This window comes from Siphateles boraxobius, unplaced genomic scaffold (assembly GCF_051911475.1).
Source record: "Siphateles boraxobius isolate OS27281-9 unplaced genomic scaffold, OSU_SipBor_1 5, whole genome shotgun sequence".
Classification (NCBI taxonomy): Eukaryota; Metazoa; Chordata; class Actinopteri; order Cypriniformes; family Leuciscidae; genus Siphateles; species Siphateles boraxobius.
The window spans coordinates 17,455,700-17,482,495 of NW_027509141.1; the positions used below are offsets into that span (position 1 = coordinate 17,455,700).

The window sequence follows — 26,796 nt, forward strand, 5'->3', positions numbered from 1 at the left end:
CTCAACTCTTCCATCTAGTGGTTATTATCTCTCATTACAACACAGGAGAGCTCTACCCATAGAGAGAAGTGTATATCACTTGAGCTATATGACGCTGTTGTGTCAAGAATTTTTTTTAGCACCTCTTCATGAATTTCTTTTCATGTCATGAGTTAGCTTAAATGTTTATACTAAAATGTTTTGTGCATTTCCAGTTTCAAAATAAACAATAAAAAATAAACAATAAATAAAATAAAAATGCAGAGATTTCCAAATGCTCTAAATAACATATAGCACATGATACATACCCCCCCCCCCTCTCTCTCTATACCACATTAGCCACTGTCTGAGTGAAACAACATAAATATCCATTGTATACGATCCAATATAAAGCTGCAAATTAGAGGGAGGTCCAACATGAGCAGATGGTTCTCTGTTGTCACACAATTATCAGATGTTATTCTCTGCATTGATCTTCTGAGGTCATGAGAACCTCACACTGGTGGGAGGATGGAGGCAGGATTCAGATTATGAGTGAAGGGCAGCAGGAGACTGAACATCCTGCTAGGTGTCAAATTGCCTAGAGGGAGAAGAGGAAATGAAAGGGAAAATATGTTTATGTTAAAAACAGTGATCGAGAGTAAACAATTGCTTATTATCCACCTCGTTTGTGAAGCTAGGGATTTGGCAATTTAAATAGAATATAATAGAATATAATAGAATTGAATAGAATAGAATAGAATAGAATAGAATAAATAGAATAGATTAGAATAGAAACGTTGATTGGCAGCTAGTAAATGCTGATAAAGTATATGAAGCATTAAAACTTAAGCATATTTTATACAAAAAACTATATGATGAATTAAACGATGTTGTGTTATATTTCGTGTGATATAGCTCTAAATTCGGATAATTAATTAAACGTTTAAGAGACTTTTATTTTGAAAATCCGATCTGCCTGTCCTGTATAATCCTGTTGTGGTACATTTCACGTTGGTAATTCTGGCTGATTCATTGTAGACGGGCTGAAACTTAGCTGGCATTCTGACACTATCTCATTCTTACTCCACAGGTAAAAGAATAATACATATTTTCTATCATTAAATAGCTGTTTATGGAATATTGCAGTCTGCGGAGGCTGTTTATGTGATTAAAAACGCTTTGTGTGTTGTTGAGTTATGTATTAGTTTTGCCTCTGTAGCATCATTAGCCTTGCTTACAGTTGTTTGGTGGTTAAGTTAAATTATACATGAATAAAATTAAAATTATTTCTCTTATTTTACAGTATATCTTATGTCTACACATTGTCGTTTTCCCTTTGTGTGTGTTCTCAGAAGTTTCATGTGCCCGTGTAAATAGCACCATGCTAAATAGCTTAGCATGATAGCAGTTGAGGTCTGGCAGTGAATTAAAAAACTGTCTTGAGTATGTCACAAATAACGGCTTTTTAATATTAATATCTGAGGGTGACACCTTGGAATATTTTATTAGATACAGTTCAAAAACAGTTCATTATGATAGGTAGGTGTTTTTGAATACCTACTACTATGTGAATGAATATTCATGATTCAGCAACATTCACAACCTTGCCCAGTTCCTTTGAAAAAAAAAGAAAGCCTGACAAGCTCGTAAACTAAAAACATCTGCTTCCTTGTTTCTCTGTGTCTAGATCTAAGGAATGGACCGGCTTTTGAGGCTTGGAGGGGGGATGCCGGGACTCAGCCAGGTAATAATATTTATTCTGATATTCAGATATATCTGATAAACATGATGTTGTGAATGGCATCTACTGTGACAGGAGCCTGCAGTCATTAGACAGCTGAATACTGAAGATTGCATCACTCAGCACATCAACACTGATGTTTACTATAACTGCCATCAAACACACTGCGAGATAATCCCTGACAATCTTCATTATGCACTTGCATGTTATTAGTGGATATTTAAAGTTGATAAATGTCCATTAAAAGGTTCACATTAAGGCGAATGGTCTTACAAAAATGTATATCTTAATTTAGAACTGGTTAAATTTAAATTGTTAGCTCAGGTCCATTAAATATTAACAGAAAGACCTACAGTGTTTGATTTTTAAAATGTATTAGTAAATGTTAAAATGAACAAAGTACAATTAATAAATGCTTTAAAAGTATTTTTCATTGTTATTTTATGTTATGTAATGTAGTTAACTAATGTTAACAAATGGAACCTTTATTGCAAAATTATAGCATTATTTGTTTAAAGAAATTGTTTATTCAGCAAGGATGCATTAAATTAAAGTTGAAAAGTGACAGTAAATATATTTATAATGTTACATATTTCTATTTCACATAAATGCTATTTTTTTAACTTTCTATTCATTAAACTTTTTTATGTAAAATATGAACCAGCACAACCGTTTTCAACACTGATAGAAATGTTTTTGTTCAGTGATTTATAACATGATTTAAAAAGTGATTTCTGAAAGATCATGTGACACTGAAGACTAAGTAATGATGCCAGAAAATTTAGCTTTGCCGTCACAAGAATAAATTAATTAGTTAATAGAGAAAAAGTTATTTCGAATTTATAAGATTTCACAATATTATTTTTACTGTATTGTTTATCAAATAAATGCAACCTTGGTGTGACTTCTTTCAAAAACATTTAAAAATGTTACCAACCCCAAACTTTTGAACGACAGTGTACAATTAAACACTATTTCATACTGAAAAACAACAATCTGAAAACCAGCCCTTGAGACCATATAAAATATGCCTAAAACCCTTTATAACCAGAGTGAGAGATCAACTATGGCCATCACACCAGCTTAGACTGTTTTAAGATGTTTTTGTTTTTTTCCAGCAAGGTTAAAAGCATTTGATTCGTACATAATGACATCTGTATTACTGCAAACGCTTCCCGTTAGTGAAAATCCCTTTGCTTGAGATTTTCTGGGAACTTCATGTGAGCAGAGATGTGTCAGGTGGTAAGCAGGTGCACAAAATGGGATGCTTTTTTTGGGTGGTGTTATTGAGGGGGGAGGGTGTCGGTATTCTGAGAGTGTCCTCATGTGTTTTTTTCTCAAGGCCTGTGCATGATGGGTAGAGAGATGTCTCTCAGCTCTCTCTGCCAATTAACACTTCCAGTATCAGGCTGCCTCTCATTCACACCCCACTCCAGCAGGCAGAACGGAAGAGAGAGAAAGAGGGGGAAAAAAACGGGACGGGGGGACGCCCATTATTCCTTTCTTTTCATCCGTGCTGGTTTCATACTTTTATTTCCGCAGCTGCATATTCCTAATGTTTAAAACTTGATAATATTTGGTAAAGGATTGATTGGATTTTGGACAGTGTTGATTGGATTTCTGCAGTTCCAAATGTCATTTTCTCAGTCCTCGTGAGCTTTGATTGGCTGTTTGGTGTTCACACATATCCATATGGCCGAATGTGTGTGTATTTGATGATTATTGAGGTACATAAATGTGTACATGACAATTACACAAGGGTCGCTTAACCTCGAAAAGATGTTTCCTAAGGTGATGGATAGATTTTGCAGGATATCTCTTCACTCTTCTGTTTGTCGAGTGTCACGCTGGCATCAATCCTGTGCTTTAGGGGGCAGCTGTCAATCAGACCGCACTTCTCAATCTAGGAACGATTCCTGCTCCTGCATTTGTGTTCGGATTTGAATACATTTTATTTTTTACAAAAAGTACTGGTACAACATTGATAATGTATAACTTCCTCCATAGGATGGAATATTTAAATGAATACATTATTATGAATATACTAAAATAATCAAACTCAAATATAAATTCAAAACATAATCAAGTAAACTGCAATCTTTTCTTTCTCTCCCCTCAATAAGTTAAATAATATTGCTCCTATTGAAGAACACGCAGTTCTTGAAATTTCTGGAATCGCATAATGGAAAGCAGCTTTATTTCATATCTTAAAAAAAAACAAAAAAAAACTTTAAATCCCCAATAAAAATAACATCAGTCAATCTTTTTGTTGCCATTATCATTTTTATTACACATTACATTTGTTTGCAGATTTATTACATTTAGTACTATCACAAATTCTCAGTCTTTAAGATCCGGTAGTCACATTCTACTTCTCACGGTATTAGTAGATGTTTCAAAGATTTTGTAATAAGCTGCCTAATTAATGACTCTGTTGACACCTGGAATTAACATCCGCCTCTGTTGTGTCAAAGTTTGGGTCTCTGATTTTGCGATTTCCTGCATTACTTTGTTTCACTGCATGTTGATGTCAGACATACCAAAGATAGATCTTTTGAATCTGTACCTAGCTTGAAAAGGTAATTTATCTCTCTTATTTTACATGTTTTGCTCTGTCCGAGGCGAATTTTAATAATAGATGTAAACGGATCCAGTGAAGATCAGATGATCCATTCACTAGCATTAAACCCATGTCTCACTAAGGGCTGGTTAAAAAATATTGTGGCACAAAATGTATTTTACTCGCCAGACGTTTTACAAGGAATGCAAGAACAATGCAAATAAAAAATCGATATAAATATGAAAATATAAATTTCAAGCCTTATTAAAGAAGTAAACAGTAACAGTCTGTAATAAAATAAGAACAAACAATCAAACTTCAAGCAATGGCACAAATAAAAACAATAAAACAAAGATATAAATTAAGTAAACAGTGCTTTTTTTTCATGTAGATCTAAGTAGTTGGATACAGTTGGATTAATTATAGTAATCAAATGTAAAACACCGCACAGTCTTCACTGTATAGATTCATATAGATTAATTATTTTTAAAGTAACAAAAGTTATAGTTTAGAGCATTGAGTGATTTTTTTGCAGGGAGTCTTTTGTTGTTGGATTACATTAAAAGGAATATTAGGCTACTGTCACTTTAAGATGCAATGCACAGATCCAATAAACTAATACTGTACACATGCGTTTTGTCGGTCTACGTTCATTTAAGACATAACCGGCTATGTTTACTTGGATACTCTGCAAAACAGGCATTTTGACATAATTTAGTGTGAAATTCAAGAGAAAGAACATGTGAAAGAGAAATGAGTTCAGTATTCACGTGCTGTCAGACACTGCTTTCTGAATGTGCGCATACAAAACTTCTCACACAGCGTGAGTACCGAATTGAGCTCTCTTTTGCGTCGTCTTGTGCTTGAATGTGTACATTAGCAAGGCTTTTTTTTGTCGCCTTGTATTTGAAATTTGGTCGCATGTACAATGGATTTACTCTATATAAAGGGTTGGGAAATGAGTTTTTGATGTCAACAATAAAATTTTCACTAGTTCAAATCTTAAAGGGGTTCTTGATTATGATTTCGCTTTTTTAACTTTAGGTGGTGTGTAATGTTGCTGTTTGAGCATAAACAACATCTGCAAAGTTACGACTCTTGAAATTCAATGCAAAGGGAGATATTTTCTTTTGCTGGTAGGGGCTACAACGAGCTTCTTCCCAGGTTGGTTTATGGACATAAACCCAAAAATTGACATAAACCCTGCCCCCCGGAACAGGCAACAAAGGAGTTGAGGCCATGTTGAGCTGCTTTAGAGAAGAGGAAGAGTAGGCTAGAGCTTGCGGTTATGAAGGGGTGTGACATTTCCCGAACACACGCTAAGCGCTGCCACACACTGGGCCTGATAACCAATCACAGCACATTTCGTATTTCGGAAGGAGGGGCTTCATCGAAAACAACTCGTTTAACCAGACTGGGGAGAGAGGAGCTGTAATGATGTATAATATGTGGAAAATAATGTGTTTTTTTCATCAAGCATGAAAACATATTCTAGTACTCCCCAAAAACAAAATTAAGACTTTGTAAAAGGGCTCTTTAATTCTTAATATCAGCAAGTAAAAATATCTGTAATTGCATTTGAATGGAATATTTAACTGGTGAAATTAAGTTTTTAATAGTCTGAATAATTTTTTTTTTTTTTTAGCAAAAATTCATATTTTGTAATTATTTGGGGTGTTATAATTATGAGATAGTTATTACATGGGTGATTTTGTGCCATGCTATATTAAAAAGTGAATATATATCTTTATCTCGTTGAGGTGAAAAGCTGTCTTGCGATATCAACATGGCTGAGTTGAGTTTGTGGCTAAATCTTTTACAGTGATTGCATTATTGCTGTATTGTATTCCATATGATTCATACTCAGAATGTAGAACTGAAGTGACATTACAAGATAAGTGTAGGGCTGACACAAATTTGCTCGATATATTAAAACAATTTAAAATCATAATATAGCACAGTATAGTGCTGTCATTTATAAACCTACACTAACACAGAATACATCAGTATGTTTCTAAATATGCGAATTGTTGTTCATGATTTCAAGATACGTTTAACCCCTCGCTCTTAGTTTGTATGTTTTGATGTCCACATGTTCTTGTTCAAGAAATGACAGTGGCAGTGGCATTTCTTTTGTAAAGAAGTGTCCAAATATTAAAGATTTTGTAGAAATGTGAATTAAATTGAGTTTGGCCAATATTAAACAAAGATTTGACCATGCGCCATCTGCAGGCATTTGTTATAATACATATAAGTTATTGTTTATAATATTATGGATTTTAACAGTATTGTTTAATAAAATCATAACATTTCTTGCTTTTGATACTTTATGTAAACCGATTATTATTGTCTCGTTGTTATTATATATGTATTTTAAGTCATTTGAAAGTGTATTCACTTTTTATTACCACAAAAATATTATCCGATTGCTCAATTAATCTTCAAAATAATTGGCAATTACTCGATTACCAAAATAATCGTTAGTGACAGCCCTAGATTTGTTAAATTAGTAAAATGCACCTGCATTGTTTTGCATTTTGTGACTTTTTTCGAATAATAGACTATTTTTCCAGCCATGTTTTGTCATTGAAGATTTCGTAAATACAGTGTTTCTTAACAGTGTCTCGTTTTTGTAACCCCCAAATATCGTGTATCGTCTCGTGAGCTAAGTTTATCATCACACCCCTAGTATTTATGTACTTTTTGTATATCATAAATTCATATTTGTTCTAGAGGAAATAGAATTGTTGATATAAAAAACTAGTTTCCTGGGAATGGTTTGAAGTCAAATCGGCTTGCCATAGAGCATATGAGCAGTCTTTTGCTAAAGAGATGTGATTCCCCTGGACTGAAGTGTAACTGTGTGTGTTTTCTGCAGGGTCCTCCCACAGATGCCCCTGCTGTGGACACAGCTGAACAGGTGTACATCTCCTCTCTCGCCCTGCTGAAGGTCAGGACTCAGGATGCACACACGTTCTCTCCTGGTTTTAGTTCTGTCGTCGCGGTTTCAGTTTGATTCTGTAAATACATTGTATGTTGCTATTAGGGGTGTATGATTAGACTAATTTGAGGCCACAAACATAGTTTTAATGCTGTGATTGGTCTATTATACCAATCTGATTTTCCATATTAAAAGCATTAAAGCATTTTTTCCCCCTTGAGGTAGGCCTACCATGTTGATAAAGTTTTTTGCACAAAAAAAACAAGCAAATGTATATGCAGTAAAATGATTTTCAACCCTCAATTTGACCTTCTGTCTGAAATGATCACTTTTTAAAGGGTTACTCCTTTAAGGCCTGTCGGAAAACGGCCACTGGTATGATTTGCTGATATGCTTAAGTCATATGCAAATGTATATCCTCGTTATGCACAGATACCACTTTTTCCAGAACGAGGGCGATACAGATTCTTTCATTTTTGGCACTCGCTGATACCAATACCTGTATCTTCACTGCATTTGCCATTTTTAAACATGTTAGGTAGACCTGTATAATGTATTGTTAGTAAACCTGTTAAAATGTATTGTACAAGCTTCTGTTACTTTCACTGTTTATTCTATTGCTCTAAAATATTTTATCTTTCATTTAAAGGGGACATTTTATGCCCCTGGCCTTTTGACAAGATGCAATATAAGTCACAAGTGTCCCCAGAATGTGTCTCTGAAGTTTCAGCTCAAAATACCCCACAGATCATTTTTGAGTTGAAGCAAAAACATGCTTTTTTCATGCCTTCATAGCTGGTGCCTCGGACACTCTGCCACACACGTAACATCTGTTTGATTTTGATTATTATCTCTATTGCCAACACGATTACTTGACATTGCAGTTCAACATCAAGAAAGGTATTATGTGCATAAGTTTTAAAGCCATATCAGTTTAAACTTCTATGGTTTTCTGAACGCACGGAAAGCTGGCTGTCAGACGGCCAGAATCTGTTCGCGTCTCTTTCACGTCTTATTGCTTAAGCTGTAAAATTCACGAAAGGTTATGTCAAAAACACACAAAGTTCACATAAACACATTTTGCATAAAACCCCTTTAATAGCTGAGTGCATATTTGATTTCTCATGTTATGACCCCTTTAAGAGAAAAAGAACCATTGTTATTTTTCCTCTTTCCTTCCATGTTTGGTTGTGTGTGTAGATGCTGAAACATGGCCGTGCTGGTGTGCCCATGGAAGTCATGGGTCTGATGCTGGGAGAGTTTGTGGATGATTACACTGTACGCGTGATTGACGTGTTTGCCATGCCGCAGTCAGGAACGGTGAGTGAACATTTTTGATATCATGGCTCTATCAGGGTCACCGGGGGGTCCTTAAAAAGTCTTAAATTAAGTTGTATCAAATGTAAGGCCAATGAAATATATTAACGGGTATAGGAAAGTCCTCATTATCATTTCAAGAGGTCTTAAATTTGGGGACAGAAAATCAGGAATCACAATATGATTTAATGTAATTATTAAACTTCAAAAGACTGATTTAATCGAGCACTGCATGTTTCAAAGTAAAAACGCAACACTGGATGTTCTACAGGCTCATAGTTTCAGAGCAGTTTGGAATCAATGAGTACCACACATTTATTTCAAGAGATTGCTTATTGCTTATCTACTGAATAATGACAATGTTTACCTTATGGTCATTATCTCATATCTGCAAACTCATTGCATTTCTAAAAAGCATAGCTGCATTGAATACAGGGTTTACCAGAGTAACCGTTATATTTCTTCTGTTCCATAGAGAGAGTGATATTGCATTTTCATTCAGCGAATGGATCGAAAAGAAGCTAATGCGCATTATAAAAATCTAAACAAATAGGATATATATATAATCATCATTTTATGGTTTGGATGTTACCATAGATTTTGCATAATCTTGTCAATTTGGCAATTTTATTTGTGCAGGGCTTATATTTGATTTTAAAAACCCTGCAGATACTCTGATTACTATTGTATTTCTAAAGATGTCACATCACCTTTAAATCTATGTATTTGACAGCAAGCTTTAGTGTGTTTTACACTCCTAGAGCGATTCTGACTGTTTGTTCTGTTGACAGGGTGTGAGCGTTGAGGCCGTAGACCCTGTTTTTCAAGCCAAGATGTTGGATATGTTAAAGCAGACGGGAAGGTGAGAGAATCTGAGTGATAATGAAAACCTGTTCTGATATAAAACTGAATGTCAGATAATGAGGGCTTGGGATCTCTGTGTAGGCCTGAGATGGTGGTGGGCTGGTACCACAGTCACCCTGGTTTTGGCTGCTGGTTGTCGGGTGTGGACATTAACACACAGCAGAGTTTTGAGGCGCTGTCGGAGCGCGCTGTTGCCGTGGTGGTCGATCCCATCCAGAGCGTCAAGGGAAAGGTAGCGGTCCATAAACACACAATGCAACACTCGTTTTAATGGTATTGGTCATTATATAAAAGTGTTTTCATTTTTGGGTCTCCTATTCTTTTGAACGCACAGTAACAGATGTTACCGCTTCACATACACATTCTGCAGAGATTCTTCTTTCTTTTCTGCCGTATGTGAACGGGCGCTCACACTTCCTGTCAGAGTGTGAGAGTGTCTGGATGTCTGTGATTTTTCTTGTCTGCTTGCCGCTGTGAGCTCTATTAGCACCCTCTGAACCACGTGAGATAGTGTGAGGACTCCATCTCCATCTCAGTCCTCTGTAGGGGGATGGGGACAGGAAGAGGAGATGCTTTTATAGGAAGAGGAAGGAGGCATTAATAAATGATGAAAACGAGAAAGCAAATAACATAGATATAGTTCAGTTTGATTGATTATGGATGTAAATATTTTTAAGGCTGACCAATAATAACATGCATATAAAAATGTATTAACTGTGCCATTCAAAGGTTTAGAGTAAGATTTTTTGGTTGTAAAGAGGTTAATGTTTTTATTCAGCAAGGATGCATTACATCGAACAAAAGTGACAGCAAAGCCATTTTAATGTAACAAAGGAAAATTTAGTAAATTCTAGTAATAAAAGTAAATTCTGTTCTTCCGTATCATGGTTTCCACAAAAAATATTACGCAGCACAACTTTTGATGATAATACATGTCTCTTGAGCAGCAAATCAGCATATTAGAATGATTTCTGAAGGATCATGTGACACTGAAGACGGGAGTAATGATGCTGAAAAAATCAGCTTTGCCATCACAGGAATAAAGTATATTTAAATAGAAAACTGTTATTTAAAATTGTAATTATATTTTAACATATTTCTGTTTTTACTTTGTTTTTAATAAAAAAAAGATTTAATTCATAAACATTAAAACATCTTAATGACCCTAAACTTTTGAACAGTAGTGTACCTTCTTTATGATGGTTACATTATTGTAATACATCTATTACACTAATTTATTATTTATGTGCACCGAGAGTCAATTTGACCAATAATAAAATAGATTTTTACTTAACATATTTGAGTGGTGGAGGGGGACTGGAATTAAACATTTAGCTGACTTAACTTAAACTTTAGTATTTGAGCTGAAAGGTTTCATTGCATTGCACTTTTCGGTTTTAAAATATTCATGTACCACACCTCCAGAGTATCATCACGTCTCTCTGAACACAGTACAAGTGGTTTAAAAAGGGTTTGTGACTTCTTCATGGTGTCAGGAGCTCTACACGGTGTGTCTGTCTTTCTCCTGTGCACCCTCCGAGCATCACACACTCACCCTGCCAGAGGGAACGTCCCCCTCAGCACAGATGTGGAGCACTGCAGGATTTTACACCAGTTCATTCAGTCAGGATCTAACGAGTCCCCAGGGTTCAAGAGGCGTTACTTTGTGCTCTTCCAGACAATCTGCTCCCTCTCCTACTTAACACTCTTTTGTCCAAGACAAACACTCCCATCGCTGTGATTTGGTCTAAGGCTTTACTTGTGTTTTATTTCACTTCTTTCTGCTTTTTATATTCTCCATCACATCCTATTTAAAATCAGTAGCATCAGTAGGTGTTTTGTGTACCTGAGACCCAATTAAAAAGCCTAATAAAAAATTGTGACACTGCATGTGAAACAAGGTATGATGCATAATGAAGTCTTTTTTTTTTTTTTTTTTTTTTTAAAGCTTTAATACAACTTTATTATTTATTCTTTATTATGGCTATAATTATAATTTTATTATTGTACGGTCTTATGTTGCTGGTCCTCTTTATGCTGTAAAAATCTGCCCACATCGCCATATTCCCTTTAATTTTGGAAATAGACCATGATAATATAATTAATACAATGTAATTCATCATAAAATTTCACTATACAGTTCTATATTTGGTTAAAAATATGAAAAACTGTTTAACCAGCTTTCCATGTCTTTATTTACTAAACATTTTCAAGCATTTTTTCTTCAGGTTTAAAAAAAATGATATTAATAAAATAAATATAAATATATTAGTCTTATATGTATATGAAAAGTCATCTGGAAGTATATGCATTTCAGAATATATATGTAAAATGGAATATATATTTACATCCTGAATATAAAGACATCACTTATCTAAACCAAAGGTATTTTTTTCTTAACTTTGTTTTATTTATTAGTTTTCTTTTTTTTCTCTCATCTTGTTTTAATTTTATTTCACTCGTCCACTTTTTCCTTTGTAAACTCTTATATCAATATATTACTTGTATACTATTGTCAATAAATGTCCTTTGCAGCTAGTCTAATAATATAATATTATATAATAAAATCCTCCATGGCACACTTCCTTCAATTTTTACGGTAAATAGCTGTCGCCAACTCTTAAACCACCAATGTAACGTCTAATCCTACAATTTTAGAACCACAATGGGGCACAGAATGTCACGGTTTTGCAAGAGGTGTTCAGCTCGATGCTGGAAAAGAGGTTTATATAGTCGCCACCATAAATCGTCTGTCACCTCTCTTCCATTATGTGTGTACATGGCTGTGATGTTTCTGTGTGTGACGGTTGCTCTGCTCAACAGTGTTCATGTGGGCAGGCTTGACCTGTGTGTGAGCTCATGTGCGTTATCATCGCATATGTGATGTGACAGCAGCACAAAGCCTGCGCTCTTACTATAAATGTCTTTTTTTCTGTCCTCTGGATTAGATCAGATTTTATTTACTGGTGTCCTCTTACTCTAAAACCAGAGTGAGGTTATTTTGTAGCTCCCATAATGCATTCTAACGAAAAATTCCTTTTTCTATATAAACTATTGATTTACGTAAGAATGTGAACACCACTATTCATTTTCCTCCTCCAGGTTGTTATTGACGCTTTCAGGCTAATAAATGCCAATATGATGGTACTGGGTCATGAGCCACGTCAAACCACTTCTAACCTGGGACACCTCAACAAGCCCTCTATTCAGGTTACATTTATATATATATATATATAAAGAATAAGTGTCAAATTTTTATATTTATTATTTTATTTGATTATATTTATGAAATAAAAATAATGTATATATTACTTTTAATGTAGACTTTAACTAAAAGTTGTATATCTTGTGCAGGCTTTGATTCATGGACTCAACAGACATTATTACTCCATTACTATCAACTACAGGAAAAATGAATTGGAACAGAAGGTTTGAACTTATAGATGTTTTAACATGCTTTTAGTTCTTTGTTTGTTAAGACCAGACAGTCATACTGTGTTTATGTGTTCAGATGTTACTGAACCTCCATAAGAAAAGCTGGATGGAGGGTCTGACCCTGCAGGATTACAGTGAACACTGCAAACTGAACGAGACCATCGTCAAGGAGATGCTCGAACTGGCCAAGAACTACAATAAGGTGAGAAAATGCACTGGAACGTGGGTGTCTTGCTCTCAAGTCTGAATAGTTAAAGTATGTTTGATTAAAAAAAAAAAAAAATCGTCCCTTCAGGCTGTGGAGGAAGAAGACAAGATGACTCCTGAGCAGCTTGCCATTAAGAACGTTGGAAAACAGGTTTTTAGTTTTTTCTTGTCTCTTTCTTTATATTGTTAGTGGCTTGTCATATTTACTAGGGCTGAGTTAAATATATGGATTTCTCGATTTGAATCAATTCTCATTTTTAAAGACCGATATTGATTTTTAGGGCCCGTTTGCACCTGGTCACTTCATGTGTTTTCTAATAAAAAAATTAAAAAAAGACCAGGTGTACAGGCCCACCGAAAAACTTTTGAGACTGATTTATATCTGATCACTCAACTAACTTCAGGAGGTGGTCTGAGACACATTCCAGAGGAAACTGGACAAGTGTAAATGCATCTGGTTGTTGAAACCACATATGTAAATTTTACTCCTCCCAAAATAAACGTGAGAGCGTGTTAAAGGCTGTATGACGTTATAGCCAGATATGACAGCGCTACAGCAACACGCATCATTGCAGATGAGTAGCCGAGTATCTGTTCAGCAAACTGCCTTTCGCTGATGTAAACTGTTAAATCTGGATATAGTGTGGGAATTGAAGATCGGATTTATATCCTTTTTGCTGAGACGCTTTTATGAGGCCAAGTGAAAATGGAACCGTTTTAACAAATCGGATGGCTATCCGATCAGTAAAAACACATGAAGTTGACCAGGTGTAAACGGGCCCTTAAATTCCATGAATCGATCTTTCAGTCTATGCTGTTTTCAGTTGATGATTTCAGTTTAAACTTTGTAGCGCACCTCCCATCCAATAAATCGCAATAAGCTTTGTTACTTCTGATATGAAACAAATTTTCAGCTTTCATATTATGTCAATTTTATTGCAAAATTCAAACAATAAATACCGTTTTGGCGCTCTTAATGTGGTGTGACCGTTCACTGTAGCCTCACCTGAACTGATCTCTTTCGCTCTACTACTAGTTACAGCATTAAATAAACATGAATGAACATCAGAAGGTATGTTGTTGAAAGATACAGTACAACTTACTGAAATCCGTATCGTCACGTTATCGCTTAGTGTTTCAACTGCTAAAAGATGTCAATAAAACAGCTTGTAAACAATCTCACGTAATTACATTTACCTCAGAAAAGCCATTCAAAACTCATCAGTCAGCTATCTGTACTTAACCTGTACTTCAATATTTAATGTATTTTTAAATAAATGGGTCATGTTAGCCACAATTAAAATTGTATTATTTCAAAAAAAGGAAAGAAAATAATGTTGTATTATAACTAGGGTTGGGTACTGAAACAAGGTGCCAATACGAAACTGGTTCCGACGTAAACGGTAGTAACGAGACCGAATAAGAACGAAAATTTCGGTGCCTGACTCTCTGTCTTACATGCGCTTCATGAGGCACGCACACACACACACACACACGCAAGGTCTCTCGCTCTCTCCCTCTCTGCCGTGCGCGCGCTATACGGTTTGTAGCACAGTCTCTTCTGTCTCGCATGCGCGCTCTTGCTCGCTCGCTCTTGATTCCGGGAGATTTTAACTAATTTGCGGGCATCAGTGTAAAATTACGCGTCAGAACGCCCTCTCTGTGCTGATTGAAGCCGCGGGCGCCGCCTCGATGCTCTTACGTCGCCATATTATATTTGCGCGCACATTATCTGCTCCTCAGATTTCTCAGCCGAAAAAGGAAGCTTGTCGGCAGCACAAGGAGCTTTTCCACTGCATGGTACGATACGGTTCGGTTCGGTACGGCACGCTTTGGCGCTTTTCCACTGCATGGTACGGCTCGCTTCGGCTCGCTTTAAATGGTACCACCTCTGTTGAGGTTCCAAGCGTACCGTACCGATACTAAAATGTGACGTGAAAACACTGCAGTTCACTGATTGGTCAGACAGACAGAATCGTCACTACCAGCGTCATTGTATTTGCGAGACATCAAACCCGCTAGATTTAAATAGCCAGTAACAGCCACCGCTGTAGCAGCTGTTTTAAAACTACTTGCTTGACTTTCTTGAAGAAAAAAAACTTCCAAAAAAGAAATGGCTGAATCGTGGTCAGTGAACGAGAAGTGCAGACGTTCCTCTTGTTGGTTGCCGCGGAGCGGATAAACTATAACGATCTGTCATAATCCCACCCACTTTGAAGCGGTACTAACTGCAGTCGAAAAGCAACCGAGCTAAAGCGAACCGAGCCGCGCCGAGCCGAGTCGTACCACGCAGTGGAAAAGCGAAGCGAGCCGAACCGTGCTGAGCCGTACCGAGCCGTACCATGAAGTGGGAACGAAATACTAAGCGAAGCGCTGCCGTAACTAGTACAATGACCAGATAACTTGCAGGACTGGTGCAAGCAGACAAAACATGGGAACCTGGAGCCATGTGAGATTAGATTACCCTGGTAGTAATCTCTATTAATCTCCAGTATTATTACATTGTTTGATACAATATTGTTTTATTTGATATTTTGTAAATGTGAATTTTTATTTTATATTGGTTTATTTATTATTACCATATGTTACTTGTATTTATATTGTTTAAAGATTTAAGTTAATATTGTGTCCAGTTTAGCCCTGTAAATAAAATTGTATTATTTTTTGACCAAGTGTGTGCGGTTTCGTTTTCTTAAGTACCAGTTCAAGAACCGTTTAAGCACCGGAACCGTTTAAAAAATACCGAGTAGGTACTGGTATCGGATAAAACCCAACCGATACCCAACCCTAATTATAAAGTTATTATTATAAGAAACTTCCTTATGTGCAATTTAAATGTAAGTTGCCTACAAATCAGGTCATTTTAACCTTGTAGTTATTATAGTGATGAACCAACTAGGGTTCCTTGTACAGAGTCGAAATCGAATTGGGGTGCTTGTGAATCGAATTGTGAAATATGTGTCAATGCCTAGTCCTAGTAATCAATGTAAACCATAGGTGACCTGGTAAATACTAGTGTTTAACATATTTTTGTAGTCTCAGAGGTTTACAGGACTTAATGGACCACATGTCTGCTATTCTCTTTCTCTCTGTAGGATCCCAAACGGCATTTGGAAGAGCATGTGGATGTTCTTATGACATCCAATATTGTGCAGTGCCTCGCAGCAATGTTGGACACAGTTGTGTTCCAGTGATTTCCCTCTCCGTTTCCGTCTGTGCATAAATGTTCATATTCTACAACTGTTTTGTCTTTTTAAGAAATAAACACAAAATTCCAGTAACGCCATTGTCTTTCCTTCATGGACATCAAGGAAAGGTTGCACATGTAGAAAACAATTGTTCAAACTCTAGAAATGACCAAACTCTTTAAGATTTATTATATAGATCTTGAATTATTACTGCAAAGGTTTGTTTCAGTGTAAATCAGTTTGTCCTTGCATTTCCCCTTGAAGTTTCTAAGGAATGCAATCTCTAAGGGAGATTTTCAGAGAACAACAATGAAACACCTTATTTAAGATGACAGCACTTCAGGACGATGCTTAAGTGAGCATCAGTGTGAAATATTTATTTCTGTGCTCGGTAAACATGGTTGTTCTTGTCTAAACGGTTTCACTTGATTTCAGAAATATTTTGATGGCACCTCTTTTTAAACCCTTCTCGAATTCTGTCCCTTAGATTAAGTAACATTGTCTCTGATATTAAGCAAATATGTAACTATTGCACAACAGCCCCCTTCAAGGTGATATAAGAGTAGGCCTATTATTCTTCTAATTACTGTCTGGCTGTAAATTATTTTACTTGTAGGTTACTTTATCGCTACCGCTAAGAAAAAAGACCAGGATAATGTAGAAAACAACAGTCCTAGCAACAGTGTTAAGCACTGCCAGAGAAAGAGAGAGAGATGTTTTTCTATGGGCTAATTAGATAACTTTAACTTGTTAAGCTACAATTTCCTACCATGTTATCGTTGTCATGCCGACTCTTAAACTTCGAGAAATGTATCAGTTTTCTGCTCACTGTATATTAAAATTGAAGTAGGCATGAAAAGGAAGTTGCTATAGGCTTTTCTTCCCTATTGTGTGACATCTGAATGAAACGACTTCTCGAACAAGAAAAAAAAGAAGGGCGGGACTTGATTTGTGAATTGATTGGGCCGTTATGGTTTGCTATTGCTGTGACGACATGTGAGTGACGGGATGTTCCGCCCTCGCGCCAGTAAATACGTCATCACCAGAGATAAGGTGTTGCTGCAAGAATTTATTTTGATCAAACTTTAAGAAGATGCACGGATAAATCATTTATAATAAATACTACAATATTCCATTAAAAAGTTTTTATTTCAAGGTGAATACGGAAGTCTGCATCTCCTTTAGCCAACTGATAACTAAATCTTAAGGGCGTGCCATTGATCCATTCTCTGAAAGGAGCCCGTGCACGCTGATAGTTATAAAAACAGCGGCCGGTATTGTGCCGAATTTCGACTCCCTGCCAAATTCTTACCCCTCTCGATTGCCTAATCCTCACCCCTCCCCACAAATAATCCTAAAAACCTACCAATACCGGGAGGGTAATAATTTGGCACAACATCTGCTATTATGCAATATTTAGGCCTATTTGACCATATAGGCCAGCTTTGTATGCTAGAAAAAAAGGCTTACAGCTGCTTAATGTAAATGATGTTCTAAAGCTTCACCAAGCTAAATTAGACCAAAAATAATGACCATTAATAATAACAAAAATATCCAGAACTGTGCTAAAAAATAAAACCAAGTGGTTGAGTTTAACACAGCTTTTGAGTTACAGCTAGGTGTCACTCGATGTCAGGACACCAGTGATATCTGTCAGGTAGCTGGAACAGTTTATACACTCTTAACCTACTCCAAGAAACCGCTTAAGTATGCTTAATGCCAATCTAAATGCAAATACCACCCCATTCTGCTGCTATAAATTGCGGAGCAACGTCATTTTCCTATATTAAGCTCGGTGTGAACACGCTCTAACAGACTGGCACGTGCAGCAGAGGGCATGGACACCCAGTCAAAGCATGTCTAAGTCTGAGGTCTGAAGTTCTCAACCCAGGTTGAACAACTCCGAGAACTTTCCCATTGAGTTATGCACCTGCAACAACTCCCTTCACCGTCCGCACTGGCCAACAAACCAGTGAGTGTGGACAATGATTTTACGCACATCACCGCCGCAGGGGACGCGCGCGTCTCCTCCTCCGATGACACCCTGGAGAACGAGCCACCTTTCAAAAGACTTTCAACAGGGATGAGAAACACCCAAAACGCTCTGGACTGCGTCTCCGCGGCACGGGATGAGAGTGACGGCGCGGACAAGTGTAATTTACCTGAATCAAGTCAAGCGCGGACAGATTTCGCATCGTCTTCTGCAATGTTCTCGTATTCGGGTCAGCATATAGTGCCTGCGCTCCCGGCACTCTCCAGTCACTACATGACGCCTCACCCGGTCATCAGCAACGGGCCGTACAACGGGCTGAGCTACGCGTACTCACAGCCGTACGGACACACAAACGCCGCAGTCTATCCTTTCCACCCGGTGCCCGGTAAAGCTCAGGTTTACCTGTGTAACCGGGCGCTGTGGTTCAAATTCCACAGACACCAAACAGAAATGATCATTACTAAACAGGGACGGTAAGTCTACTTTTTAATTTATCTATTAAATCGATTTGTAACAGAATTTTTTGAAAGCTTAGAGAGAAATCAAAAGAATGGTCTTAGCCTATATTTTTTAACAATATTTTTTTTCCCCAATATATTTTTTTTAATATTAAATTGTTTATAATTGTTTTAGTTACTTTGGTTATAATGTATTATAAATTGATTTAACATTTTTCAGTCATATTTTCATATTTATTGCAGGCGGATTTTAGGCCTATTTCTGGTATTTCAGTGCGTAAAACATATAAATATGTAGGCTATATTTTATTTAGTTACTTTTTGAAATATTTAAATAGCCTACTTAGCATATAATTTGCTTTTTGAAAAGTAATTTGTTGTTTCGGTTTTTCCTGCAGCCGGATGTTTCCGTTTCTTAGTTTTAGTGTTTCTGGTCTTGACCCGACGTGTCACTATAATATTGTTGTGGATGTGATTCTGGCGGATCCAAACCACTGGAGGTTCCAGGGCGGAAAATGGGTTCCCTGTGGCAAAGCGGACACTAATGTCACCGGTAAACCCCCTGTTACGGGTAAACTCTAATTATCAACCGACTGGAGAGGAAATGAACACGAAGCTTTGCACCGAGCAGATAAAAAGAGTCACAGTTGTTTTAAGTGGGCTATCAAAATTGTGACGATGTTCCTTCCTTTTTCCAAAGCTATAACCTCATGATCAAATTATAACTACTATGGGGAAAAAATTCAGATATTAATAAATACATATTAAATACAGTGTAATAATAAAGTTTGTTACTTTCGTTCAATAGTAGACATAACAGATGAATTAAAATGTTTTTATTTATTATTTAAAGGAAACCAAGTATACACGCACCCGGACTCTCCAAACACCGGCGCGCACTGGATGCGTCAGGAGATCTCTTTCGGAAAACTGAAACTGACAAACAACAAGGGAGCTTCCAGCAACTCCACTCAGGTGGTTTCTTATGTGCTTTTCTTTTCATGAAATGAACCGGTATAAGATTTTAGTCTAAATATATAGGGTGAGTCAATCATCAACAATGACTGCCATTCACAATATGTTTTCATGTGTCAGCGATTGCCATCTGCAGCCCAGGACAACTGATTTCATGGCACATGAAAAAAATTAAAAAAGATATTCTCAAGTTTTTTATTTTTTAAACGATTGCAATGTTGTTTCAAAATGACATTGTTTGTGAGGGTCTCACTTTTATCTTAACAAGTTACCTTAAAGGGATAGTTCACCCAAAAAAAGAAAATTCTGTCATCATTTACTCACCCTCAAGTTGTTCCAAACTTGTCTTTGTTCTGCTGAACACAAAGGAAGATATTTTGAAGAATGTCTGTAACCAAGCAGATCTCTCCTTCCATTGACTACCATAGTGTTTTTTTCCTACTATGGTAGTCAGTGGGAGGTGAGATCTGCTTTGTTAAAAACATTCTTCAAAATATCTTCCTTTGTGTTCAGCAGAACAAAGAAATTTATATTATATAATATATATTCATTATATTATATTACAACTTGAGGGTGAGTAAATTATGACAGAATTTTCATTTTTAAGTGAACTATAGTGAAGATAAAGTGATGCTTTTTAAATGGATAGTTCACCCAAAAATGAAAATGCTGTCATCATTTACTCACCCTCATGTGGTTGAACAATCCCTTAATTATTATCACTCTATTATGAGCTAAAATGTCATAAACCATATTACAACCAACTTTATTTCCTTGTTTGTAGACTGTGTAATAGCACAAACATGAATCTATACCTGTAATGTATGGTGTAGTAACAAGCAAGCAAGGAAATTATATATGTATTCCTTATTTTTTATGGGCAGCTTGTGAGGTTTCTTAGGGTGTGTGGAATGTGATTTTTTTTTATACATATTTTTTCTTTGTCCTTCAAGATGATCGTTCTACAGTCTCTTCATAAGTATCAGCCGAGGGTGCACGTGGTAGAAATAAACAAGAGTGGAGATGAAGATACAAGTGATCCTGATCGAGTACAGACATTTACCTTTCCCGAGACGCAATTCAGAGCCGTCACAGCTTACCAGAACACTGATGTAAGAACTAGTCTTTCACGGCATTCATTTACAAAAATAAAAAATTAAGGAATATGAACTGATTTAATTGATATGTTTCTTTATTTCCTCAGATAACCCAACTAAAAATTGATTACAATCCATTTGCTAAAGGATTTCGGGACAATTATGATTCGTAAGTCCATTTACATGCAAATGAATGCATTGATAATTTATTCTCTTGCAGGTTTTTCGGATCTGAATTTTAATTTTGACTTGACTGCGGAAATTAACATGTTTTTAAAAATTCATTTAAATAAATTGAATTTATTAAAATTAACAACAATATTATGATGATATTATTATTATTGTTGATGATATTAATAATAATTAAATCCTAAAACATTTATTTTGGTCTGTACATTACAATGTCCATGTTACATATTCCAAATTTAAATAATTACAGAAGCAATGGACATTATTATTCACCCTTTTCCTAACAATCCCACTGCATATTAGATTATGGGAAGTACTTCCTGTTTGGGGAAGTTCTACTCAAATAGACGGAAACAAATAATTTCAAATCATAAGGTCGCGCTACAATGTATATTCCTCATCCGTCAGTTTGTCTGAACTAGCTGTAAAATTTCCTTCATGATCTATTTTAAGACTGGAGAATAACGCTTGGTATTTTTTAACATAACAATAATATCTATGGTAAGAGCTCTTTTCAGTCGCTACGTTCTTTCGTACTGATTTTCTTGAGAAAAGACAACATAAAAAATTGACACGATCAATAAGTCACAACAACATATGTTTTTACATTACTTCAACTCATCAAAAGAAGTTAAGCCATTTTAAACTGTATTTTTTAAGTTATACGAGATTCAACTAATTTTTTAAGTCAGTTTTATGTAATTTAAGTTTAAATGACGTAAACAGCCAAGGTGATTGTACTTGAATTTAAGGTAGCAAGTTTTTTTTTTTGGTTTGTTTGTTTTTTTAAACAGCGTACTGCACATTTGCAGTCTGCCTTCCCAATTTAATTTACAATAAATCCAGTAATGATTCACTGGAATGCGATAAGAATCTCTCACTTTTCTCCCCAACTCCTCACGTCTCTTTCCAGTTTTTTTTTTTTCACACAGATTCTTTAAAATGTAATTGTCTACCCATTTCACTTCTAATCCCTATTAGCGGTGTTTACTGTTCTGTCAAAATGCAGAAAAATCACTTTTGAAATAATATTACTATGTACCCGTTATTGAACATTTTGGATTACGTCACATAATACAGACACACTACAGTGATATTTAGCATGTCTGCAAGGTTGCAATGGAAGTTAATCGAGATTTTGGGGTTATACTGTTTGTTATTTAAATTTCCTTTTAATGTTCGATGGAAATGCTTTTGAAAATGCTTATTATTGCGTTCACAGAGCCAACCTTTTCCTGATTGTTTAAAGATTACCAAAAGTAGTTACTCTCATAATTTGCAAAGCGTCATGGGGCGTAGGAAGAGGGTGCACTGTAAAAATGATATGATCAATAAGTTATGACAACATATGTTTTTACATTGCTTAAACTCATTAAAATAAGTTACGCAATTTTCAACTTTGGTTATGTTTTTTTCTCATAAAACTCATTTTTTACAGTCAGTTCAACAAAATTGAAGTCGAAATGAAATAAACATCAGAGTTGATTGTACTTAAACATTATTTTTTTTCTTTTTCTTACAGTATTACCTCATTTCCTCCTGTTTTTTTCTCCAGAAGTTACAGTGGCTGCGACGCTGACCGACTGACCCCGACACCCGGCGACTCTCCACACTCTCAGCTGCTGCTTGGATCACGGTACGCAATGACAAGCACCTTATTCCAGGAGCAGTTAGTCAACAGTTACACAAAATCCTGTTTTACAACTCTTAGCCCTGACCCTGGCACTACTGACCGACCACTCATGTTTACTAACAGCCTATCAGACCAAACCCAAGAGAGCAGCAACTCCGGACAGCGCTGGTTTGTGTCGTCCTCAGCTGCTCCATCATACGAAACTGATATTAACACAGCAGCTCTGCTCTCTTACGCCACAGCGGGGGTCAAAGGTCTTCCTTTTACTAGTACTGGTGGCACTAGTAACAGTTTGGATTACTACACCAATGCTACTGGATGGGATTCAAGGGGTTCGCTAGAGAACAGCAGTAAAACCGCCTCAAATCTGCCCGGTTGGGTCATAGATACGACTCTTGGAAGATCAACACAAGCGAATTACATGCTCGAGGATGGAAATATGTTGGAAATAGACAGATCTGCTCTGGAGGTTTCCGAGGAGCTTCAAGGAAAAAATGCCACGGATTCGACATGGACCGAGACTCAATCTTCCATTAAATCAGTCGATTCCGGTGATTTAAGGATTTTGGAAGAAGCGCAACAGAGAAATTCCTCTATCACTCCTGTTTCAGATGTTCAGACTGCAAAAGACATTCAGCTCTCACAGAACAGGGAAAGAAATGTGATCAAAGAATCTGACTTTTTTCACTTTGGCACTCAAACGTAAACCTGCCTGGGCTGAGTGTGCAATTAAAATGTTGTTAGTATAGAAATAACATTATGTATACAATATTTATTTATTTTAATGTTAATGACACCATTGCTGCACCATGTCTGAACTGAGTATTAGGTGTATTTTTGTTTTCAGTGATGTTAATATGAAAAAAGAGAGGACAAAAACATACATCAATAGACTGTCATATGAGTGTTTGTTAAAACATACAGTCCCAATATAATGAATCTAGATAAATTGTTATTAGCTTAAAATCACAACAGTGTTTAATATGGGAATTTAATGATGGTGATCTATCAAAACAGATTGATTGGATGCGTATTGTAAAATATGTTAATGTGAAGTCATGACATTCTGCTGGTGTCAGAATGTTTGATGTATAATGTTAAAATATCTGTCAGATGTTTTGAGCATATTAAATCCCCCCAAAGTCTTTGCAAGGTAAATTACAGTTGAGATTCGTCTTTTTATTTAGTGATGTATTATTTGCATTAAATTACACGTTGGTGTGGGTGTATAATACTTCACACCACTGACACCTAGCGGCGAATACAAGAACGCACTTTCGAATGCAGTCTACGAGGGATATGTAAGCAGCTGACCAGGTTTTGGGACACCGCTTATGTGTCCTTGACCCGGAGGAAATAACAGTTTAATTGTACGATAAGCAATAGGCTTAAACACGGAAGCAGAATCTATCACTAAATGCCGTTACAAACTCTCTTAGTGTACATTACAGTGAAGGGATCAAGTGAAGAATGGAGCTCTTTCAGCAGCTGTTGAACCCGAAATAACCAGCAGGGATCCACCTAAACAAAGCAGCTCTGCTGGCTAAACTGTTTCTTACATATTTCTAAATACTAATATATCGATTTATGTGTAGAATATATGAACATTACATGAATAGTTCACTCAAAAAGTAGGCTAGGCCTACATGTTTTTACTATTTCCTCACCTTCATGCCATTTCATTCGCCAATTATAAGTTTAAATCCCAGGCTTGACACCGAAAATGCCACTTGTTCATTCCCAGCAAGCAATTTTGCATTTAAAAGACGTCCAATAGCCGTCCAAACCCAGCCCTGATGTCTAGGCTAGAACAAGGCAAAATTTGGGCTGTCAGTGAAAATTTAATAGATTCTAAACCATAGCCCAAGAATAGACGATTATCAATTAGATAACAAACAAATTAAAAGATTTAAGAAATGAAACCAAACACTTTGTAATCACTGGTTACTTTGCTTACATGATGGAATATCATAGCTACATCTTGTAAGTTATTTTGGCAAAAACGACATGCAACCAAATTCAAGGTTATTATGGCTATAGAAGTGGGTTAGGCCTACTCATAGATGGACTATAGCTATCGGTCTCTGCTATGGCTTCCTGGGTTGCTTTTATCTACTCAAACACTTGCATCAGTTTGCGTATGTGGAATTGATAGGCCTATTATTTTAGCGGTTAAGAAAAGGAAGAAAGGACGCAGAAAGAAAGAGGTCCAATTTCAGGCATCTTTTTTTTTTTAACAAAAAGCTAACATAGGCCTATGTCTTTTGGTAGCCTATGAACTAGGTTATATTTATAGTGCTTTTAATGTGTTTCCCCCTCTTGTACCTGACAGCACACATACGGAGACGTTTATTTGATATCTGCATTTACATCTGCAAGATGTATTTTTTAGTGTCTTCTCATCTGCATGCCTCGAAGAGATTTCCTGTCAGACGTTAAATAAACATTTAGAAAATGTCTTTAAGATGTTTATTATTTAGAATGTGTAAAACTGCCTTTTTCTGATACGTTTAGATTGTAGCCTACAGCAGACGTTTTCCAGATGAAGCGCTCTTTAGCATAAATCTTAGAGATGTATAGGCCTGCCTGCTGTCTGGGTTTTAGGCATAGATTTTGAGCATATATCTTTTTTTTGTTCCACAGAAAAATAACAATCTGGATTTCGAAAACCATGAAGGTGAGTAGCCTAAATAACGAAAGCATTGCGTTGCAACTATTCCAAAACTGTCTAGTAGCCTATTAGGCTAATTCGTGTAGCAGCATATGATATATATATACCACAAGGTGGCGTCAAAGTCTAATGTAAGAGATTGATTGATTGATCGATTGATCGATTGATTGATTGATTGATTGGTTGTAAAGTGTAAAGCACTTTAGATAAACTGTATGCCACAGGTGATATAGGCTTTATGTACAATTCTATGCGAGTTTGTAGATAAACCACATTCATTGTCTTTATGAAGGGATGAATTCCTTGAGCTTAAGGGTTGGATGGGTAGAAATATCACTGCATAAATTTACTGTTCATTTTTACATTTAATTGTTTAAGACGTGTGGTCTGGTAACCTTACACTTCCCCCCTAAATCATGTTGTTTTAATTTTTGCTGCAATTCTACTGCTGGCTATTCAGCTGAAAAGTTAGTTATAGCCTTGTGTGTAGCCTATATATTTGGAGGGAGGATGGATTTATATTTGAAAGTCAATTTCAAGGCACAGTATGCTATTGGACATTTCCACTGTTGTTGCATAGAAACAATAGGTTTAAACAATGATTTTATGTCAATATATATATATATATATATATATATATATATATATATATATATATATATATATATATGTGTATATATATATATATATATATATATATATATATATATAAACATAAAAAAAAAACAGTTTATTTAATGTTATATAACCTGAGGCACGTTTTTAGATTTGCATTTTTTAACTAAGGGCGTTCTGTAAATAATATTACCACACTGTAGTAAACCGAAGCCTCAAGTATGCTATCCGTTTGTCCCCGGAGTGTTTAATCCATTTACTCATCGCGTCCCGGTGGTTTCTGTTAACTCACGTGCTGCCGGTAGCAGCTGCGTCACGCGAGCGCGCAAATGACACGCTGAAGGAGCGCACGCAAGGACGTGAACGAGTGAAGAAGAACGAAAAAACCCAACGGTCACTAACTGTTACACCGCTACCTAAACCGCATCAATATACATTAAATTTTTTCCTCCTTCCTATCAGTATTTTGGAGAAAGGTCACAACAGACGAACAAGACAAGGCTAAGCCAAAATATCAGGGATGGATGTGAAAGATCAAGGAGCGCAGATGGAGCCGCTTCTTCCTGCGGTAAGAATCAGTTTCATCTTTCATGTTGGATCCGTCAATGGAAGAACAATGAAGACATGATGCTGTTGCGTGTTACGGAAAAGAGGTTTCGGTGGTTCGAGCTGCACTGGGTTAGAGCCCATTATGGGCATCATTCACCCACTACCATTGGAAGACATTGTTTTAATTATTCATGGCACCTTTAATACAGACTCATTTACTGGGAAAATGGCTCATGTTACATGAACCCGGCGTTTTTGGGGTGACTAAGGTACACACCGGCTTGCCTGGATTATGCATTTAATTACACACGTTTAGTATTGTGTATTGACCTATATGCGGTGTGTGTGTGTGTTCAGCATTCTCATGAGTTGCATAAATCAAATTTCCCCTGCATTACTCTT

At 36.3% G+C, this 26,796-nt stretch overlaps 3 protein-coding genes across 11 annotated transcripts in view; all 3 read left to right on the top strand.

Annotated features, from left to right (window-relative positions):
* The first annotated feature begins 943 nt into the window (after positions 1-943).
* On the top strand, positions 944-16,307 carry psmd14 (proteasome 26S subunit, non-ATPase 14). Its single transcript, XM_077202986.1, has 11 exons — positions 944-1,051; positions 1,649-1,705; positions 7,141-7,212; positions 8,404-8,523; positions 9,312-9,382; positions 9,466-9,616; positions 12,487-12,594; positions 12,739-12,813; positions 12,896-13,021; positions 13,115-13,177; positions 16,122-16,307. The coding sequence occupies exons 2-11, from the start codon at positions 1,658-1,660 to the stop codon at positions 16,218-16,220; spliced, it is 933 nt and encodes a 310-aa protein (XP_077059101.1). The 5' UTR covers positions 944-1,051; positions 1,649-1,657; the 3' UTR covers positions 16,221-16,307.
* A 1,777-nt stretch (positions 16,308-18,084) lies between these two features.
* tbr1a (T-box brain transcription factor 1a) lies at positions 18,085-23,717 on the top strand. 4 transcript variants are annotated; one of them, XM_077202998.1, is made up of 7 exons: positions 18,085-18,680; positions 19,064-19,236; positions 19,519-19,640; positions 20,594-20,752; positions 20,845-20,906; positions 22,482-22,562; positions 22,683-23,381. In XM_077202998.1, exons 1-7 carry the CDS (start codon positions 18,139-18,141, stop codon positions 23,263-23,265), a joined length of 1,722 nt encoding a protein of 573 aa, XP_077059113.1. In that variant the 5' UTR covers positions 18,085-18,138; the 3' UTR covers positions 23,266-23,381. The 4 variants fall into 4 exon arrangements, with proteins under 4 accessions (XP_077059113.1, XP_077059114.1, XP_077059112.1 ...); XM_077202999.1 differs by having other exon boundaries at positions 22,485-22,562; XM_077202997.1 differs by having other exon boundaries at positions 19,064-19,218; positions 22,482-23,717.
* A 2,438-nt stretch (positions 23,718-26,155) lies between these two features.
* slc4a10a (solute carrier family 4 member 10a) overlaps positions 26,156-26,796 on the top strand; it is a 72,948-nt gene continuing 72,307 nt past the window's right edge. For 3 of the 6 annotated variants that reach the window (XM_077202992.1, XM_077202994.1, XM_077202988.1), the window contains exon 1: positions 26,158-26,413. In XM_077202992.1, the coding sequence (XP_077059107.1) occupies positions 26,366-26,413 (48 nt within the window). In that variant the 5' untranslated portion in view covers positions 26,158-26,365. Of the gene's footprint in view, positions 26,414-26,796 lie in introns of all 6 variants that reach the window. The other 3 variants (XM_077202991.1, XM_077202987.1, XM_077202990.1) reach the window with 2 other exon arrangements.

Excerpts from the sequence above, each read along its gene's own strand:
- psmd14 (XM_077202986.1), top strand. The coding sequence starts at position 1,658 with ATGGACCGGCTTTTGAGGCTTGGAGGGGGGATGCCGGGACTCAGCCAG. Across the intron at positions 7,213-8,403 it reads CCTCTCTCGCCCTGCTGAAG|ATGCTGAAACATGGCCGTGC; the intron begins GTCAGGACTCAG and ends TTGTGTGTGTAG. Across the intron at positions 8,524-9,311 it reads CCATGCCGCAGTCAGGAACG|GGTGTGAGCGTTGAGGCCGT; the intron begins GTGAGTGAACAT and ends TTCTGTTGACAG.
- tbr1a (XM_077202996.1), top strand. The coding sequence starts at position 18,139 with ATGCACCTGCAACAACTCCCTTCACCGTCCGCACTGGCCAACAAACCA. Across the intron at positions 20,753-20,844 it reads CAGCTTACCAGAACACTGAT|ATAACCCAACTAAAAATTGA; the intron begins GTAAGAACTAGT and ends TTATTTCCTCAG. Across the intron at positions 20,907-22,484 it reads TTTCGGGACAATTATGATTC|TTACAGTGGCTGCGACGCTG; the intron begins GTAAGTCCATTT and ends TTTCTCCAGAAG.